This window comes from Tetrao urogallus (assembly GCF_951394365.1).
Source record: "Tetrao urogallus genome assembly, chromosome: 7".
In the NCBI taxonomy this organism is placed as follows: Eukaryota; Metazoa; Chordata; class Aves; order Galliformes; family Phasianidae; genus Tetrao; species Tetrao urogallus.
The window spans coordinates 17,836,807-17,856,157 of record NC_136820.1 but is presented as its reverse complement, the minus strand read 5'-3'; the positions used below and the strand labels follow the sequence as shown (position 1 = coordinate 17,856,157).

Sequence of the window (19,351 nt, the reverse complement as noted above, 5' to 3'; positions counted from 1 at the left end):
GAACTATCCTATGAGCAATATTAAAGATTCAATATTTTTCCCCTTCTATCTTCTACTGCCACCTGTTCTGCCTGTATCTCCCGCAGGAAATTTCTGAACAGGTCAGCTAATATATATTTACAGTAACGAGTAATGCTGAGGAGTACAACAGCCATCTAACAAACCTTGGACTTAACAAAGCAATTGGAGACTTCAGAGAAGAGATCCTTTAAGATTGCAGCAACACAGACAAGAAGTCTGCTAACAGTCCAGTGTTCTTCAGAACACACCAGCTTTGTTCATTCTCAGAATGCAGAGATTAAGAGATGAAGAATCAGAAATAAAGAGACAAAAATGTGAGAAACACTGGAACCAGTATTCTTCTTCATAATTATAAAGATAAGTCCAAAAAATTCTAAGGTTTGTAATTTCTGTATTCTCATTTTGCTTGCCATACTGTTACAAGCACACAAATATCTGTAAATATATAAATATGTAATATTCTGGACAATTTTGTTCTATGACACTTCCCATTTTCCATACCTCAATCTAGTTAGACGATCAAGATATTTTTCAAACTCCAAAGTTAAGAGTTCAAAATAATTTACCACCACTTACACACACTATATGGATACGTGCCCTGTTTCGACTACATATGACAAATGTTCATTCTGATGTGAGTAAACACAGGAAATAAGTGGACAGTCAAATCTGGGTTCAATCACTCCCATGACTGGGAATATCTACTGAAAACATTTTAAAAGCTCTTGAGAATTCACAGGCATCTTGGTATTGTATTATAGGAAAAACAGCTGTCTTTTAAATAACCAAAAACTGTTTCTATCTAGCAACTTAAAAGATGCTGAAGAACGAACCCCCCCTTTGACCAGCAGTATGTATATAGATATGTGCGTGTACATATATATAAATACAGGTATTTGTGTGTTCGTAACAGTATGGCAAGAAAAATGAGAGTACAAAGGTCTGCAATTTCCTATGAAAATTTGTAAAGTGGAAGATCCTTTCAATGCAATCCAACCTTCTACTCACCATTATTTGGAAGCAACCTGCTTTTGTACAAGGAGGACCGGTGACGACTGTTTCAGATGTCAAATTTCAGAAAAATTAAATGGGTGGCATCTTCTTTGCAATGCATTTTGTTGGGATATTCCTTCCTAGAGTCCCACTTAACAACTGAAGTACCATCAGATTCCTTGGCCCAGCTACTACTGGAAAATACATGTCTCTAGAAAATACATGTCAACAAACTTAATGGAAAAGCCATTACAGCTGCAGGGTAACCAATAATTTCCAGGGTACTTTGAAGTATGGAAGATGCTCAGAGGACCGCTTAGGCAACTGGTGTTAGTGGCAGCTCCGTGCTACTAAATGAGACTGAATGCAGTGAACAGCAGTGATCAGATCTGAAAAATACAGTTTCTCATACAATACACTCAGAAGATTAGCATTACATGGGAGTTTCAATGACCCAAAGCTAAATTGTGTTACCACTATGTAGAGACACAAAACCAACTACTCATCCGTGCGGTCTTAGGTTTGTTGGAAGAAATAGGCCTTGTTTCTAAGTTGTGTCAAGTAAGGACAGATCAGCACAGAAAGGTTGTTCTCTAGTCAAAAACACATAGGGAAGATGCCTGCATTTGAATTTCAATTGAGATACAGCATTCTTAAACCATGCTTCTCCATGCTCATCACACTTCCCTAAGAAAGGATTCCGAGTCTACAGGGAAAAGAAATGTGAACTCTCCAATGAGATCAAACTAAAATAGTTTAACAAACAACACTTCCTTTTCACAGAACATAATTAACCAGGCAGCCGAGGATACAAAGATGTGCTTCCGAAAATTTAAGAAGTCAAAACCAAGAAGAAATGGTAGAGAAACTCTTCCATTTCCTAACCTTTCTTCAACACTGCAAGGATGTGGCAGTATGAGCAGAAGTCCTCTGCGTGTCAAAGCTCTTCTAACTCAAAACTGATGTGAAAAACAAAGGTCATGAGAAACATATTTCGCATTCAGATGTGACCACATACCCAAAATAACTCTTTCCTTAGGATGGCAACCCGACTTCTTTGTCCTTGACTTGTCTCAGCAGATGCAGGAGAAACATCATCAGATTTTAAAAAATTGTAACAGAATACACAGAAATAAAGAGCAACTAAGGAGGCAATTGAAGACTACTTCTATTTCACGAGACAAGTCAAAGTTACAAAATATGGTATCTCAGTACCATTTCCGACTTGCAACAGCTTCTGAATGATCTGAGCCACAGAGACCTGAAGTTCAGAAGTTTAGCTTTGCTCATTAAAACGCAGATGAGCGTTTTAATCTCTCGTTTTCCTGAGAGCAAAAGACGAGAGCTGATATCAGTGCAGCAGTACAGCAATTTCTTCATTGTCCAGAATTACATAACAAACACACCATGAGATTTTTTGAGCTCTTCAGGATACAGTGAGGTGCATGGCACTTCCTAACCTAGATTCCACATTGGTAAGAAGGAATAAATAAGACGTAGTGTTAGAAACATGTTTTTAAGACACAGGAAGAGTGCATCCCATGCTACTTTATGTCCTCACTACTTAACTGCGTTCTCTCTTTCATGGCTCTTAGCACAGTCAGAAGCCATAGCGCTGGCAGAAATTCATGGAAAGGAGTAGAGAATTTGGAGACAAAGCGCAGAAAGTTCTCAGCAGCAGCACACAGACTTGACTGGAGAGTCTTTGCCATTTCTGAAATGTAACAGTACTGAGGCATATGGTTTCAATGAGCTAAAAGCATTCTCCAGGTTAAATAACTTCATTGTTTCTTCTTTTTTATAGTAACTTTATTATTCTTCTACATTTATAAGAGTTACAGAAGAAAAAAAAAGTTATTACTTATGCTGTATTCCACTGCAAAATCATTTTGTGTTTGCTAGGAACAAGCAGGTACTATTCAATACAGCATTTTCAATGCAACAAAAGGTGAGTTGAGAGAAGTTGTTATTAAAATTGTATCCCTGTCCATATTACCATGTAAATGATACATGCTCAGTAGTGCATAATAAAATTATTTTTCTCAAAGTAACTTTTTTCTAGTAAATTCATAGTTGGAGAAATTTTAGAAGATATGGGTATTATACTTGGTATCTTTTAAAAAATATAGTAATTTGCAATGCTGCACATGATTGCAAACCTGTGCTAAAAGCTCCTCTTACAAAAGGTCTGTGATCAAGGTTTGACTACTCAATTATAACACACTATTAACTTCAACTCTATTCCATAGTTTGAGAAGAATTATAGAATTGTTCTTTTTTGAAAGCAAGCAATTGCTCTAATAGCTTTTTGCTCCTACTTTCTTTGAAGAACTTCCTTTATTTTTCACTTATTTTGTTTGTAAACATCTGTTTTACTTACCCTTAAGAGCGAGGGATGTTTTTGTTGCTCAGACAAATTAGTTAATAAGACAATTAATTCCTACTCCCAAACAAGTCCTGTTTCCCGAGTCATATTTACAAAAAAGCGTTGAGACCTTCATAATGTGTTTAATCAGATATAGACACGGACACAGCACACATCTGACAGCAACAACTTCAAAGAACTTCAAATTCCTCTACATCAAATAACATCTGAGGATGAGCGACATGCTCAGCCTACAGAGAAACAGTAAGTATACATTCCAGCTATTAAAATTTAAATGATTATATCTCAAAAAGGCATCCTTATAACCCCATAATCAAATGACTTCTACCAACAGAAACATCTCCATGTCTAGAAAAGCATTTTAAAGTCTCAGAACTGAATATTTATGGAAATAAGCCGACTCCTGGGTTGTCATCTTGTTTTGACATTAGCCAAGCTCTTTCTGAAGACTCAAATGCAAAGACTTTTCAATTGGAACGACAAAAAATTTAACTACCTGCTGCGATAGATACTTTGACTTAAAGAACTGAAGAGTAAAATCAAACATTTTGAAACCAATACATACAAATTACACCAGTTTGACCTAAGCATAGATGCAATAACGTAATAAACTCTGAAAATAAGATTTGGAATCAAACTTTTGAAAAGCAGAAAGTGTTCAGAAAACTTCAGTTTGCTCCGACATCAAAATCTGTAAGTATGATGATGATCAGATAGTCATACAAGCATTATTTTAAAACCAGTTTTTACTATTCACAGTAAAAAGGAGAGACTGAACATGACTGTAGTCTGTCAAGCTGAGCCCCTTTCTGAACTCACACAGCCTGTGCAGAAGTCTATTTTACAAAACCTTCACTATTATCACTGCAAAACGGATTAAAGCTAAGAGGGAGGATGCCTACTCACTCTATTCTTATACCAGGTGGCTATGTCAACATAGTACTTACTGCTAGTTTTTATAACATGTAATAGGACACAACAGATGCTGCAAAATCTGAACCACACACAGCAAATCTGTCTTCATGAAAATGGACAAAGCCTGCTAATTTCCAGTCTAGTAGAATATTTAATCATCAAAAGTAATTTTAAAAGAAGGAAACAAATTAGGAATTTAAGGATTATTTTCAATTTCCCAGTATATGGAAATTCATTGAAAGCAGTACAATTGAGAGTGACAAAGGGCTTTAGTTTACAAGTACCATCTCTAGCTGCAAACATTATGATACTAAAAAAACCTTAAGTAATCTGGGGGATTCTAGCAGTTAATAGGACTTCTAGCTATAGTACTACCAAATATTTTAACACTAAAATGAAAATGATGATACTGTTTCAATTTAAAATGTTTATGCCATCACAGGACTGTTTTCTACAATGTAACTTAGTTGGTATCATCTGTGACAGGTCACATTTCTGCGATACTACAAACCATTTTTTAATAATAGTGTGATCAATAATACATTCCTTAAGCATAACTGCCCTTCAAGTACTTAAAATTACAAAACACCACCAAATTCTGTTGAAGTGCTTCAACTGCACAAAATGTAAGTACACTCCTATTGTCAGACTGACACAATGAGTAGCAGTAACTATAGCACAAGGCATATTGTGTTTTGGTTTTTAAGGTTTTTTTTGTTTGTTTGTTTTTTTTACTCACTTTCTTAATAAAATCAGGTATCTCCTTCTTGTCTGAAAGTTGGTTTACAGAGGAGCAGCACTCTACCTCCAAAATATATCCTTCACTATGGATGCCACCTTTTGGAGACCTAAAGAGACAAGAAGAAAAGCAGAATTAATTTCTCTTGTTAACACTGGATACTCAGATACCTTCTTTATAAATGTTTCTCCCAAGGAGCTAACACAAAAACATCAGTTTCAGCACATTCACTCCACAGCGTTCAGCACAGTGCTGACACCTTGCAACTACAGCATCTTGCTGCTTCCTAGGGAAGAAAATCACACCAGTGACTGAGCACTGTGGAATGCCTCCTAGACTTCCGAATTTCTTAACTTATCCGGGAAACACTTTGTCAGTTTGGCATTTAAAGCCAACAGCAAGGGTGCTACACCTGGTGGCTATGTCAACATAGTATTTACTGCTAGTTTTTATAACATGTAATAGGACACAACAGATGCATAGGCAGCGCAGCTCTCAGATCTTCAGAAAGCAGGTTCCAGCACTAGGGACTGACTGACTCTCTGGGACCATCAGGGCAGCCTGAAAGATTAATGGCATCTGCATGGAAAGTGAGTTGTTTATTCCATTTTAAGTGAGAAGAGTGGCAAAGAAATCTAAAAGATGTAGAAAGTGTTCTACAAACAGTAATTAAAGGACTCTCTATCTACAATCACTCTAAGTCAACATTTAAAAACTAGGGGTAATCAAAGCAGTCTACCCTTCAGTCTTACCTAATACTTTGTAGATGAGAAATGTAACGCTATATCTGAAATTTCTTCTCTTTCAGAAGAGGCTAACCCATAAAACAGTTCAAACCACATGGCATCTGACAGTTATACTGATGAAAAATGAGTGCTGTGGAAACATGATATTGGTTGGAAGTCATCCTGAATGATATTGAGAAACAGTCAGTAGGCTTGCACTGCACAGCAGCACTACCAAAGGTCATTTCCATCTGTAGACTCCTTTACAAGGAAACTGATATGTCTGATCAATATAGAAATCTAGAGAACCAATTGTTGCATCTGCTCTTCAAGAAAACACACATAGGTATAACCATGAAAGTCAGCCTGTAATTCTTGGGATTAGTAACAAAGTAGTTATCTTAACATCCCACACTGAGCATCGACAGATGCAATCTGAAGCAAAACCCTAATTCTGGTCAGCATCCACTTGGTGTAATCGGCACAGAGGAAACAGGAAGAGAGGTTCAGAAGCCTAAATTCGACTGCTGAGGAAGCAGCACAACATCAAAACAAGGATGTCACAGGCCTGCCGTGCTTAAGAAAGCATTTCTGCGTAAGCCTTCTTCTGAGGACTGAGACTGTTCGACACATCAAACACGCGGTCCAGCTCTGAAAGGTCCCTGGGGATTTCTCTGTGATGCAAAGTTACTGGGAGCAGTGAGACGTGTGGGCTGCTGACTGTAACTTTGTGTTTCCTAGGCAATGCTGCAGAAATTTCCTAGAGTGTCAGAAGACATTGTAGTTTCCACTTGATCCTCCCAGCTTCAACTGTATACACTCACCTCTCTTTTCCTATCTTACCAATACATGCACAGTACAACACTATTTCATAGACTGAATTGTTCTGGTACACTGAAGCCCTTTCTCTACTTGTTCTTCCTCTGCTTTTAAGGTTCTTCTTGTAACTTGTGGTCCTGTTTGTTACTCAACCATGTATAATAGTATAGTATAAAAGTATACTGCAAACTACTGCAGAAGCTGGTTTAGCAGAGGGTCCCTTCCAACCCCTACAGTTCTGCGATTCTGTGTAAACACTGCTATACATGGAAGTTCTCCAAACATCTTTACATGTTTTACATAAATATTTACTGGGGAACCCAAAGGATCCCACTACTACCCCTCTTTAACAGGCGTAAAGAAATTCATTCAAGCAGAAAAGATCATTTTGATATAGAGCAAAAAGATCATTTTGTGAGGGACAGTACACAAACTACAGCAACTGTGTCTAATCTTCTAGATAAAGTCCTAGATAAACTAATCCAGTCTGTGCAGATTTTCTTTCACAGATTAATGGCTTCTCAGTAACACAAACTTTTAAGAAAACCTCCCTGCTAGACTACATAGTGGTATACTTACATTTTTTTTCCAAAAATCTCAATATGACTAATTGGAAATGTAGCCCTGATATTATCTAATCATCACTTCCAGATAGAAATCGAGTTTTCAAACATAAGTGTGTACAAACTAAGGCTCTCTAATGTTCAAGTGTTAATGAGCTACCAAAATGCAACTTGGTATCACAATGCAAAGTACGTACAACATCAAATGGAGCAAATGCAGTTTACCAGTGTTTCAGTTTTTCTATTTTCACAAACTAGAAATGGGTTACTAGGAATGGTTAGCAAGGAACCAAGCCCTTTTCATACAAGCAATCTCATTTTTATTTGGGACTACCACCAGACCTTTACAATTGAGAGGACCAAATGTCAGCTGGGGAAACCCACGTCACTGACAGCCCCACTCCAGTTTGGTGAGAAAGCAATACCCTTAGCTCAGAGACTTTGAAACAACACAGCTCAAGTTCAAAGTTAACACAGCAAATCCTGAATGTATGTGCCGCACTATTAATGATTATTTAAAGTGAAGCCCGGGAGCAGGAAAGAATGAAACAGATCCAAAGGCACAGTCCCTCCCATTTCCACTCTTTGCCAAAATCTTTACCAAGCAACAGTTCACAGTGCTGCAAACACTGATTGAAACAAACAAAAGCTTACTATTCTAATCATTCCAAAAGTACCAGAAGCATCGCATTTTCATGTTTAAATCCACTGTCTATCTATAAAAATAAGCTCTTCTCAACTTTTAATGATGAGGTTTATACATGTGTAAGGTTGAGAGTAGTTCATTCTTGAAACACTCTATCTTAATTCCTCTCCTTCACCTCAGCAACTTTCTGGCCTCTCATTTCATGCAGTTTTTGGAGGACATACTTGCAAAACTACTTGAGATGCAGATGATATCGATAAAAACATGGTGATTCTTACCATAATAGCTTAAAATGACCTGTTTATTTTTCCCCCTTTAACAAGCACTTACTGTGAAACGCACTTGCTGCTTGTAAATATTTAAGAGAACAAAAAGACAATGAATTCCTCTGCTCTAGGGCTCCTGAAAATAACTGCATGAAATATCACTGCAGTTTGCTAGGAACATTATTTTACAGAATACATGTAGCAGATCCCGCTAAAGGCCATAAAGACTTTAGGTAGCCTCACAGACATACTGTATATTACCAACAATTTTTCCATATTTTTCCATGCATCCAAGTAAAATACATTCGTATATGCTAAAGGGAGGTCTTCGTCCATACTGGTAGCTTATAGCTTTTTAGGAAAAAAAGTAAAAGCCTTTTATTCAGTTAAAAACAAACAAACAAACCTAGAGCTATAGCTTTTTATTCAAAGGTAATAAACGGCACTGGATTGCACAGACTGCAAAAAATTATCTCCTGAGCAAAGCCAGGTGGACAAGAACGTATTTGCAGCCTCTATATAATAAACAGTGCTTTTCATACATGAGTCACAAAGCATTTCATCAATATCATAAAAGTCTCCCATTACGCTCTTTGAATATTGTTAGCATAGCCAGACGTAAGTAGCTAAATATAGGTATGAGTAAATTCTAAGCTGATCAGAAGTTATATTTTCTCTTTCCTTTTTTAATTTAACGGGACTACTTTTTGGATCACTTTCCTCACAGAATATGAAGTAGGATCCCCAAAGTAAAAATCGCCAGAATAAGCCAAACTGTTTGTATCCTGAGCTGCATTAAAAGAGGGGCAGCCAGCAGGCAGAGGGGTGCGATCGTCCCCCTTTACTTTGCCCTCATGAGGCTGCATTTGGAGTACCACATCCAGGCCTGGGGCCCTCAGAACAAGAAGGATGTGAAGCTGTTGGAGCAGGTCCAGAGGAGGATATCAGATATCAAAGATATCAGAGGGCTGAAGCATCTCCCCTACGAAGAAAGGCTCTGGAGAAAGCTCACTGTAGCCTTCCAGGACTTAAAGGGAGCTTATAAGCAGGAGGGGGATTAACTTTTTACATGATGTGCTAGTGATGGGAAAAGGGGTAACGGCTTTAAACTAAAAGAAGAGAGGAAATTTATGTTACATGTTAGGAAGATATTCTTTAGTCAGAGTGTGATGAGGCACTGGCACAGCTGCCCAGAGAAGCTGTGGATGCCCCATCCCTGAAGGCACACAGGGCCAGGATGGAGGGGGCCCTGGGCAGCCTGAGCTGCTGGCTGGCAGCTCTGCCCATAGCAGGGTGTTTGAACTGGGTGGGCTTTAAGGTCACTTCCAAGCCAAGCCATTCTATGATTCTACAATTCAAAATAGGAATATCTATCAAGATCACATAAGTCAGAAGATAAATCAAAAGTGAAGTCCAGATCTCCTGACTTCATTCTCAACCCTGCACTCATATCCCCTTCTTCTGAAGGAGGAATGATGTCAGTCACCTGAAAATTAACCCAGTCATCCATAACCTGGAATCTCTTCTTAATTTTGTATCACAAGAACTTAATAGGAGGTCAATATATAAAATATTTTTAAATGAAAGAAATGGTTTTACATAAAGTTCATTTCCACCTTCTCATCATAAAATATTTCTCAACAAAAAGAGAAATTCTGAAACTAGTTTAGTTTAAAAAAAAAAAAAAAAAAAAAAAAAAAAAGTATAAGCTTCAGCAATTTGAAAGATTACTTTTCTTCATTTATACTTAGCAATGTCTTCCTCCTCTTTCTTTGCATCCTTCTAGGATGGAAAACTGAATCTTCCCACTATTCACTGTCTCCAAATGAACATTCAAGTTTTATTACCTTTGCTCTTCTAATTAAAAGCTTCTCAAACCAGAAAGAGACACACTGTAATACAGTGATGCTGTACCTTGGAAGCTAGGACTAACAGGAAAAGCTGGTACACAATGACCAAGGCTTGTACTTGTAATATATTTTGTGAAACTTGCAAGGGAACAGAAGCGGCAGTGTGAAGGACATGGTTCCTCTGCATGCAGAAGGGAACTGTCCTGTCCACAACGAGAGAGGGAAACTACAAGTTAGTAACCATGGGGACAGATGGGGCTTTCCACTGCATTTTATACACCCTGGGCTTTTAATTGTTTTTCTTCCTTTGTAATGTATCTCATGCTTCACCTTTATTGATTTTCCAGGTTAAGGATTTTCTATCCCTGTGGATGTCCTCATTGACTGCCAAAAATCTTAACCACAGGGTGGCAAATAGCTGAGAGGAATTACAGTCTACCTGGCACTATTCAGAGGGACAGTGCTTGCCAGCATGTTGGGGCTGGGGGTAGAGGGGCACCCTGAAGTGTCACTGATTAGGAGCAAAATGAGGACCACAGACTTAAAAGAGTTGGGTACTGAATCCTGAACAGGACCTCTACTGCCAGTAAAGAAAATAGATAAAATATCTAAGATTTTCACTTATAGTTGGAAGCTCACGGCCAAAAAATATTTTATGATGGTTGTTTCAGTAGGCTGTCATTTCCTATACACCTGTTTGCAGTTAAGCACCACTTCATGGTAGATAAACCATTACCAGCTGTAGAGTACCAGTAACTTACACAGTAACTATTAAAGCTGACAATTCAGTGTCTGTTACGTACTGGATTTCCAGCCCTCTTCAGACACAATAGGAAAGTAAGGGATAGAATACCACTATGTCCTAATCTTCATGAAGTTCTTCATACCTATGAATTCAAAAACATGAAAACAGACTTGAAGCTGCACAGATACTCTGAAGTGATTGTTTCTTTAACACGACGTGAGAAAAGCAAGCGATGTTTCAAGATTTCCCACTACACAGAAATAATTCCACACCGAAACAGCTTACATTTCAAAATGTAACTGCACATGTATAACAATTTGATCTACATTATGAGAAAACAGAAACACATTTAGAGGATTAACATTAGTGGCTGATATGGGTCTAATCAAGGAACGTTTGGACATTGTGTTGAGGGATATGGTTTAGTGAGAACTATTGGTGATAGGTGGATGGTTGGACTGGATAATCCTGTAGGTCTTTTCCAACCTTAGTGATTCTGTGATTCTGTGTAATTCCAGGTTATAGAACTGTCAAAATTCAATTATCTGAAAGCCAAAAAGTCAATACTTAAAAATTCACAAAAACGTATGTTGCCCACCTAAAGAAACATATTATTCTTGTTTTTACAAAAAATATGTGTAGGTATATTGCATCATAACAAGCTCAACTCCAAACAGGAATTAAAACCTCCGTCTGAACTTTATCAAGTAGGTATTTTCTTACTTACATAAGAAGTCTTATAACTGGAATACGCATTATTTGATAGTAATTTAAAAAAAAAAATAACAGAAGCATATAGAGTTTCTGGAGAAAAGTTCAGGCATGCATGGATACAGTCTTTCTTAACACGTCCTCAACACTTAACAAGTGTTTCTAATTTTGAGAATGCTTTTGAAAGAACATTTATTTTGGGTCAACGTTAGGAGTTGTTGTAAGGAAATTTCTTTGAACTTGAAACAAATAACTGGCTTTAAAAACTCAAGCCATTGTCCCTTGAGCTAAAGGAAGATATCTGTTGACTCTTGGGTAAGAAATAAATATTGTTCCTCCAGCAAGCTGAAATCAGCCTGCTGAGAACAACACACACTGCATTAGCACACAAAATGCGTTTGATCCTAATGTTCTTGAAAGTAAGGTCAGAAGTTTGCCACAATTAGGCCTATGTCCTACCTACGAATCAAATCAATATACATACAGACACACACAGATGCACTTACATTTAAACTAATAGCTTACTGTACCAGAGCGAAGTATGTACATTTGCCAGCTCTAGAAAGCACAAGAGTGCTGGAGAAGATCAGTGTTATTTTTCTTCAGGCTGTATTCTTTCGAAACACCTTAGAATGGAGATCCTGTATTTCTGCAGAAACTTTGTAGCCCATGAAGAAGATGAAGTTAACAGGCAAGGGTTTAGCAAGGGCAAAACAATAATGACCAACCTGACTTGTTTTGATAACAAAATGACTGGTCATTTACAGCAGTCTAGGAAAGATGTTTGGTGTTCACACTCATAATATTCACAGAATCACAGCATGGTTTTGATTGGCACTGACCTTAAAGCCCATGTGATTTTAACTTCCCCTGCCATAGGCAGGGCTGCCATCCACCAGATCAGCTGCCCAAGGTCCCATCCAACTTGGCCTTGAAAGCCTCTGGGGATTACGCACCCACAGCTTCTCCAGGCAGCTTGTGCCAGTGCCTCACCACCCTCTGAGTAACAGATTTCTGCCTAATATATAATAGAAACCTGTTTTTTTTTTGTTTTTTTTTTTGTTTTTTTTTTTTGTTTTTTGTTTTGTTTTGTTTTTGTTTTTTTTCTTCAGTTTAAAGCCGTTATCCCTTTTCCAGTCACTACATTTGCTGACAGAGCTGCTCTCCAGCTTTCCTGCAGGCCCCCTGTAGTTACTGGAAGACTGCAACGAGGTCTCCCCTGAACTTGCCCTTCTCCAGTCTGAACAAGCCCAGCTCCTCCAGCCTTTCTTTGCAGGAGAGATGCTCCAGCCTCTGATAGTATTTGTGGCTTCCTCTGGAACCACTCTATCAGCTCTGTGTCCTTGTGTTGGGGGCCCTAGAGCTGAAGGCAGAACTCTAGGTAGGTTCTCATAAGAGCATTCTGGTATTTAAGTTAGGATATTACAGTCTGGAAAAAAAGATGTGGACAAACCAATTGGTTAATGGTGATGCCCTGTCCACCAGAAACAGGTGGAGTACCACAGGGGTCTGCTGCTGGGGACCTGTCGTGTTTAACAACTTTATCAGTGACAGAAGAGGGGATGAAGAATGCTTTTGACACACCTGCAGACAACAAAGGAATGGAGATGCAGCTGGCAGGGCGCACTGCGCACTCCAAGAAAGGCTCCAAATCATCATGCATGTTTGTGATGAGTGATATGCGCCACTGAGCATCAAACATGGCATGAAAATTTTCCACATGGAAATTGAGAAAATATCCAAGGCAATACAAAGAGGGCTTGCCAAGGAGATGCAACAGTGATGGCTCAAGGCCCAATCAAAGAAATTCTGCACAAAGTCAGAGCAAGAACTCTCTGTTTTGAGTAACAAAAATGCATGCGGAAATAAAAAATCATTTTCAGCCTAGAAGGTGTTTCTGAAACATCTAAGAATCACAAGTTTCATAGATTGTCTGAATATTTTCCAAAATATTTTCCTTGCCTCTGGAAAGCAAACGTGTAAACCCAAATGCCAGAGGACCAACCCATGTTTTGTGAAGCATCGAGCTTCAAGAGGCTGCTGCCTCTTCCTAACGTGATTATGTATTGTCACACTTCATCAGTTCTTCAGTACAACAGTTTTCCTGCCTTCATGGAAACAGAAGCTGTTCACTACAACTGCAAGGGGAGTTCAGCATTACTGGAAAAAGACAGAGAAACAGCTGGTCTTTTGGATGCAAAAAATCAGGGTTTCCCCTTGCTCAGCTGCCCAAAACATTCAGTCAACATAATTAAGCAAACACCAAGTGCGCAGTGACTGCTGGAAATGCAAACACAGCACTGAAGAAACACCACAATTACCAACATTTTGTTTCATTCATTTGCATGTTGAAGCCATTTCAATACTCCGTATTCACATTTAAATAATTCTACCTTTATATAACTTGTTGTTTGCAGAACCCAGATTTTAAGCAACGCAAAGGACACAAAAATTTAGCAACTTCTCAGAAAGCAGCACAAACAGAAATCACTTGGAATTAAATTGTGTAACAGTAGAAAAACCCTGAAAAAGTCCTGCTTTACCATTAAACTTTTGAACTCAAGTCTGTCAAATTCCTTTGCTGATAAATACAATTATTTTTGGCCCAGTGATAAAAGTTTGCATTTCATCGGGATTAATGAACATGGAGAAATTATAAAAATAGAATCATCAAGCGCATCAATGGAGCACCTGACACCTCATTATTTTACAGTAAAGGAGAACAGCTGCAAAGTTGTTTGAGGTAAACATAGAAGTCTGCAAAAGAATTATATTATTTAGTCTAATTCTGCATTGCAACATTTCCTTGATCACTGCTTTAGTCACTGGAGGGAAGATGTGTAAAAGAATGTGTGTTAAGAGATACATGAACCATGGAAACGAGGACTTCTCTAGAATCCACATTTTTTCCCGCTTCACTCTGCTGCTGTAAAATAAAGCATCTGCAAACACACAAGAATTACTCTAAGTAGACAGCTGGTGAGTCTGGAACATCAGTAGTTCTTAGCAGAAGATAATGTTGTGCATAGTACTTAGGAAGAGAAGTGCAAACGTTTTAATTAACATTGATTTTTAAACTTCACGACATCAGACAGAGGTGTCACTACAGTGAAGGGAATAATTAAAGCAGCTTTGTGCTATGGCTTTCTTGTTTAGAGGCTGATTCAGGGATTTCTTCGCAAGAAACAGGCACGCTGTCAGCAATATTGATGTGCACAAGACATTTAAACTCAAGATTCCAGTGTTTAGAACTAGTGGGTTTGGGAAATAAAATGGAAAAAGGAGAAGTGTTATCTCACACCTGAAGAACTGATGATCTTCTGTTCCTGTTCTGTTCCTCCATGACACATAAACGACACGCATGCTGTTCACCTCATTTTTGTTAGACAGGACCTTACAAATGAGCTGACCTTCCTCATTCCCTTCGCCAAGAGAAACACGCTATCACAGCTTCTCATAATACTACCATATATCCTTTTTGCTGAAATGCTTGTCTTCAAGTGTAAATCAGCGTGAATCAACTTTTCTCAAGTGTGAATCAACGTGAATCAGCAATGGGCTGCACTTCACATCTGGAGCCTTCCTTGCATTTATTTGGAAAAAAAAAAAAAAAAAAAAGTAAAAATGAGGGCTTGAAGATTCCTCTCTGCATATTTTCTTATCAAACAACAACTCTGAGAAAACTGAGCACGTCAGAAATTAGTACAGTAAGTAAAATAGTCAATTGCTTTTTGTTTTTAATAGTTCACTGAAATTGAGAGAGAAGAAGAAAGAAATCACATTCAAATATTCCATTACTCTCTTTGACTTCCAAACTATCTCTGACCAACTGACCTGCGTGCATAATGCAATTAGATGCTATAGAAATAAATAAAATAGATTTAAATCTATTATATTAAATAAATATGAGAGCTATGGCATACAAGAGCTATGGTAGAGTCCTTCAGCTACTCAGCAGACTATCTTTGAGCTCAGTACCTCTAAGGAATTGAATACTTCTACATTTACTTGATCTATTTAATTGAACTTTTTGCAGTGTAGATAGTTTTGCTGTCTTGAAAAAGAAAAATCTATCCTTCCGTGGTTATTTTTTTAACATTTCCAAGGGACAAACCTTGCTTTTCAACATTTGTGTCTTCCACAGATGTCAGAAATGTATTTCCTTAAATGTCCTCAAGCGTGAATGACTCTTATTTCCGTATTTACCATTAATGAATAGATAGCTAAAACAATGTAGTGACAAAGATACTAGTACAGACTGAACATGGAACTACTCTAGTGGCTTGCAAAGAAAGCAGCAAATGTGCAACCACATTGCAAATCTACATCGAGTGTTTTAAAACTCCAGGACAATGGCAAAATAGGAGGATCAACACTATTAGATACTTTTTTTCAGCGAATTTTAATGCATAGCATGTCCAAGCTCCTTTCTACATTTTAGTCTCTAACAAATGAAGGCACTGCAAATCTCACAATAGCAGCAGCTTGTAGGTCCTGCTGCACATCATCTGCTGCAGCTAATATAGCCTCTTAATATTAGGTGTTAATATAGCAACTCAAAATGCGAGGTGACAGTATTCATTTTAAACCATAAAACAGGCATAGAAAGTTGTAACACTGATTAAAGCAGACAGACTAGTTCAACTATTCAGTTCTACCTCTGTATACACAGAACTGATATTACTGAATCAAAAAGTACTAATGTAACAACTCCATTTACATTCCATTCAGGCAACAATAACAACTAGGTGAAAAAAACACACCTGGTGCCTGCTGGACAACCTGCAAGATAAGCGTATGGTGTTGGAACCATCTGTGAAGAAATACCTGTAGTAAGACAGAAGCTACAGCCCTGAAGTTTTGCAGATGGATACGGAATTCTGAGGATGGCCCCACACCCCAGCAAAGAGCTTGTTCTCACTCCTTGGCTCCCTGTGCATGCCTGACACCACACCAGAGAGAACAGCAAGAGACCACTTTTAACTTGACATGTGAGTGTTGAATCTGTGACTGTAGTTGGATTACTTACACTTCAAAATCTCACAAAAAGAATTTATCACTAATCTCACCAACAAATGTCATAAGCAGACCTTCACAACTACCCAGGAGTTCAGCTGTTTTATACAAAGATAGCCTACAGATGCCTGAGACCTGACATTCTTCAGGGGCAAAAGTATCATTTATTTTTTACCAGCAATGTAACAAGAAAGATCTTTTTTAAAAATTTTCCTATTGCCATACATTTTCCACACTCACAATTCTTGCTGGAACTGGATAAATTCATGGTTCCAGTACAATACGTCTCTACACAGTTCATGGTCATGTGAAATCCACGGAATATCCTTCTCTCTTCATTGTGCTTGACAATTGAAAGATTCATTACATTCACACACTATGGAAGCAGTTTTTCTCATACCCTTAGCCAAACTCAGGAGTATTTAAACTACAAGTAATACCAAACTGATGTCACTTCCCCTTCTGATACTTCTCTGTTTTTTCCCACTGCACCAACTCTCTACCACTTTTCTCAGGCAGCTAGAAATGACAGATAAGAGAATGCAAAGAAATGAAGCATGAACGTAAGAGGAAATCTAATTGGTTCAAGACTCTCTACTGTTTTTAATTTTGTACAGTCGTTTACAGCTGTCTAAAGAGTGTGAAACACTGGCACCCAAGCAAGTGAGTAGGCAATTAAGATCTTGTATTCCACATTCATTCTGTGCAGATGTAAACCACTGGATATGGTACAACAGCAAGATGCTGAGCTCCCTAGCTTTAAGGCAATACATTCTTACATTCTGACTGCCAAGGACAACGCTGTTTTTCCCTGATATGTCTCAGTCCTGAAAGATGCTGAGTCCTATGACCCCATTGCAAAGTCAGGCATGCACATACTTTCATTATCTGCATCAGAGAAGGACAGGGCAAGCGAGGCCTAATGAACAGGTAAGCCAATCTCAATATTACTCAAGAAGTCCACTGCTCAGCCAAACATTTTATGTTTTGACCATACAACTGGAAACCCTTTAAACAACAGGATCAGGAAGACAGCTCAAAGTTCTGCATTAATAAAACTAAAAGCAAGTTGAGGCAATTAAAAGTTAGTTCAGAAGCTAATGTTGCCTGAAATACCTAACGCCTGCAAATCTGGTAATGAAACACAGAACTTCTTACTTCGCAGACTGAAGTTTGACCCTCTTCATACTTCCTACCAACTGATCGCCACGCTGTAATGAACTGAATGGTGGTTTTGCTTTAAAGAGGAGCCGAAATATTTTCATTCACACAGCAGCAGAAAGACAGAGACTGGAATCAGCAAGTGGACACTGAGTTATCCCCTGGATTTCAGTAAAGGTCAATGTAAAAGGGGGGAATGGAGAATGCAATTAATGTGCAAAAACAACATAACTGCAATAACACAGCTTTTATGAATGCCCAAATAACATTAAACTGTATTTGAAATAGCGAAGTAAAAATCCTAAATCTGTGTTTAAAATATTCCCATTTTAATTTGCTTTTGAACTAGTTAGCAGTACATTCTATTGATGTTTTTAAGAATGAGATTAAAACATAAAAGAACAGAACTCCTGTTTGTTTATTCATCCTCAAACCGTGATTATGAAGAGCATTAATGCATCTTAGGACTTTGAACAAAACAAGAAAGTATCTTTTTATTCAAGCAGCTTGTGTCGATTAAAAAATTAAAGGAACTTGTATTGTTTAGAGGAAAGAAAAGCCCAAAGTCTACAGATAAAATAATGCAGTAGTACTGTGGCTCTCAAATTAATTGCATTAACTGTAACCCTCTAAACACAAAAACACGAAAAAGTCTTTTTTTGAGCAAATATTTCTTCTGTCTTAATTATTAAAAGAAAGGGTACCGACTAGACCATCCTCACAAACTGTCAGGCATAGGGTTTGTTTGTTTGCCTTTGACAACAACACATCCCAAAATATACAGCATATTTCAATTTGTTATGCCCCGAGTCTTCTGCCAAGCTGGATATGAACTGTAAACACGAAGAACATGTTAAGCCTATTCAAGCCCACAGACACTCACACACACACACAAAAAAAAAAAAAATAAAAAAATAAAAAAATAAAAAAAAATCAAGTTTTGCACAGTAAACTGCTATAATTTCCTGATGTAGGTCAAAACTCAGCAGGAAATCACATTGTCTATTTTTATCTCAGTTCACTGGAAGTGCTTTACCTTTCTGTTTTCTTGATAAGCACAGCCCTGAAGATTTGTTCCTGGGGAGTTTTCTCTTTTTCATCAGTTGGCTGCACGAAGGGGTGGACAGCAGCCAAGACGAAGCCCTGCTGGTATAATTCTTGCAGCTGAGCTGGAAGATCACGCAAAGAGGAAAGCTTGATTGCAGATGATCCTGGTAGCTCAGCTGGAAACAAAAAGAAATTGGTCAATAATCTTACACCAGACTATCATGTTTTTTAAAATCCAGGCTCTTCAGAGTTAAGCAAGCTTCACAATAATCTACAATATGAACACAGAACCTTTTCCTGAAGTCCATTTTGTATTTCATATTTTAAGCACACTGTTCTGGTGAAGAACTTCTATTGCTTAAGAGACTGGTGTGATTAAAAAACCAAATTCCCTACATGGTCTGGGAGGGAAAGGGGATAATCAATGAGGGCTGTCCATGTCAAATTGAAAAGCAACGAACTAAAGTAGACATCTCCACAAAAGTTGTATTGTTTTACTTGTAGATCACTGACAAAACACTGCTGAGACTGAATATCTACCAATACATCCAAAGAGTATTTTGTAGGTATACTGATAACAATACTAAGAGCAATTAATACCCATAGTGATAAGAAATCTTTTCAGAACAGACAGTAAACACAGAATCTCAGGATTTAAACCAGTATATATTAGAGATGATAATGAGTCCTATGCATGAAAATAATCCATGCCCAATGTGTTTGATGTGGAGTGTTATGCCTTCCTATG

General features: G+C 37.9%; 1 protein-coding gene across 1 annotated transcript in view; it reads right to left on the bottom strand.

Moving 5' to 3' along the window:
- Positions 1-19,351, bottom strand: part of RFTN1 (raftlin, lipid raft linker 1) — a gene marked incomplete at both ends in the record, with an annotated part of 83,765 nt that overhangs the window by 36,647 nt on the left and 27,767 nt on the right. The window contains 2 exons of the mRNA XM_079537945.1: positions 5,055-5,163; positions 18,593-18,779. Coding sequence (XP_079394071.1) covers positions 5,055-5,163; positions 18,593-18,779 — 296 coding nt within the window. The remainder of the gene's footprint in view (positions 1-5,054; positions 5,164-18,592; positions 18,780-19,351) is intronic.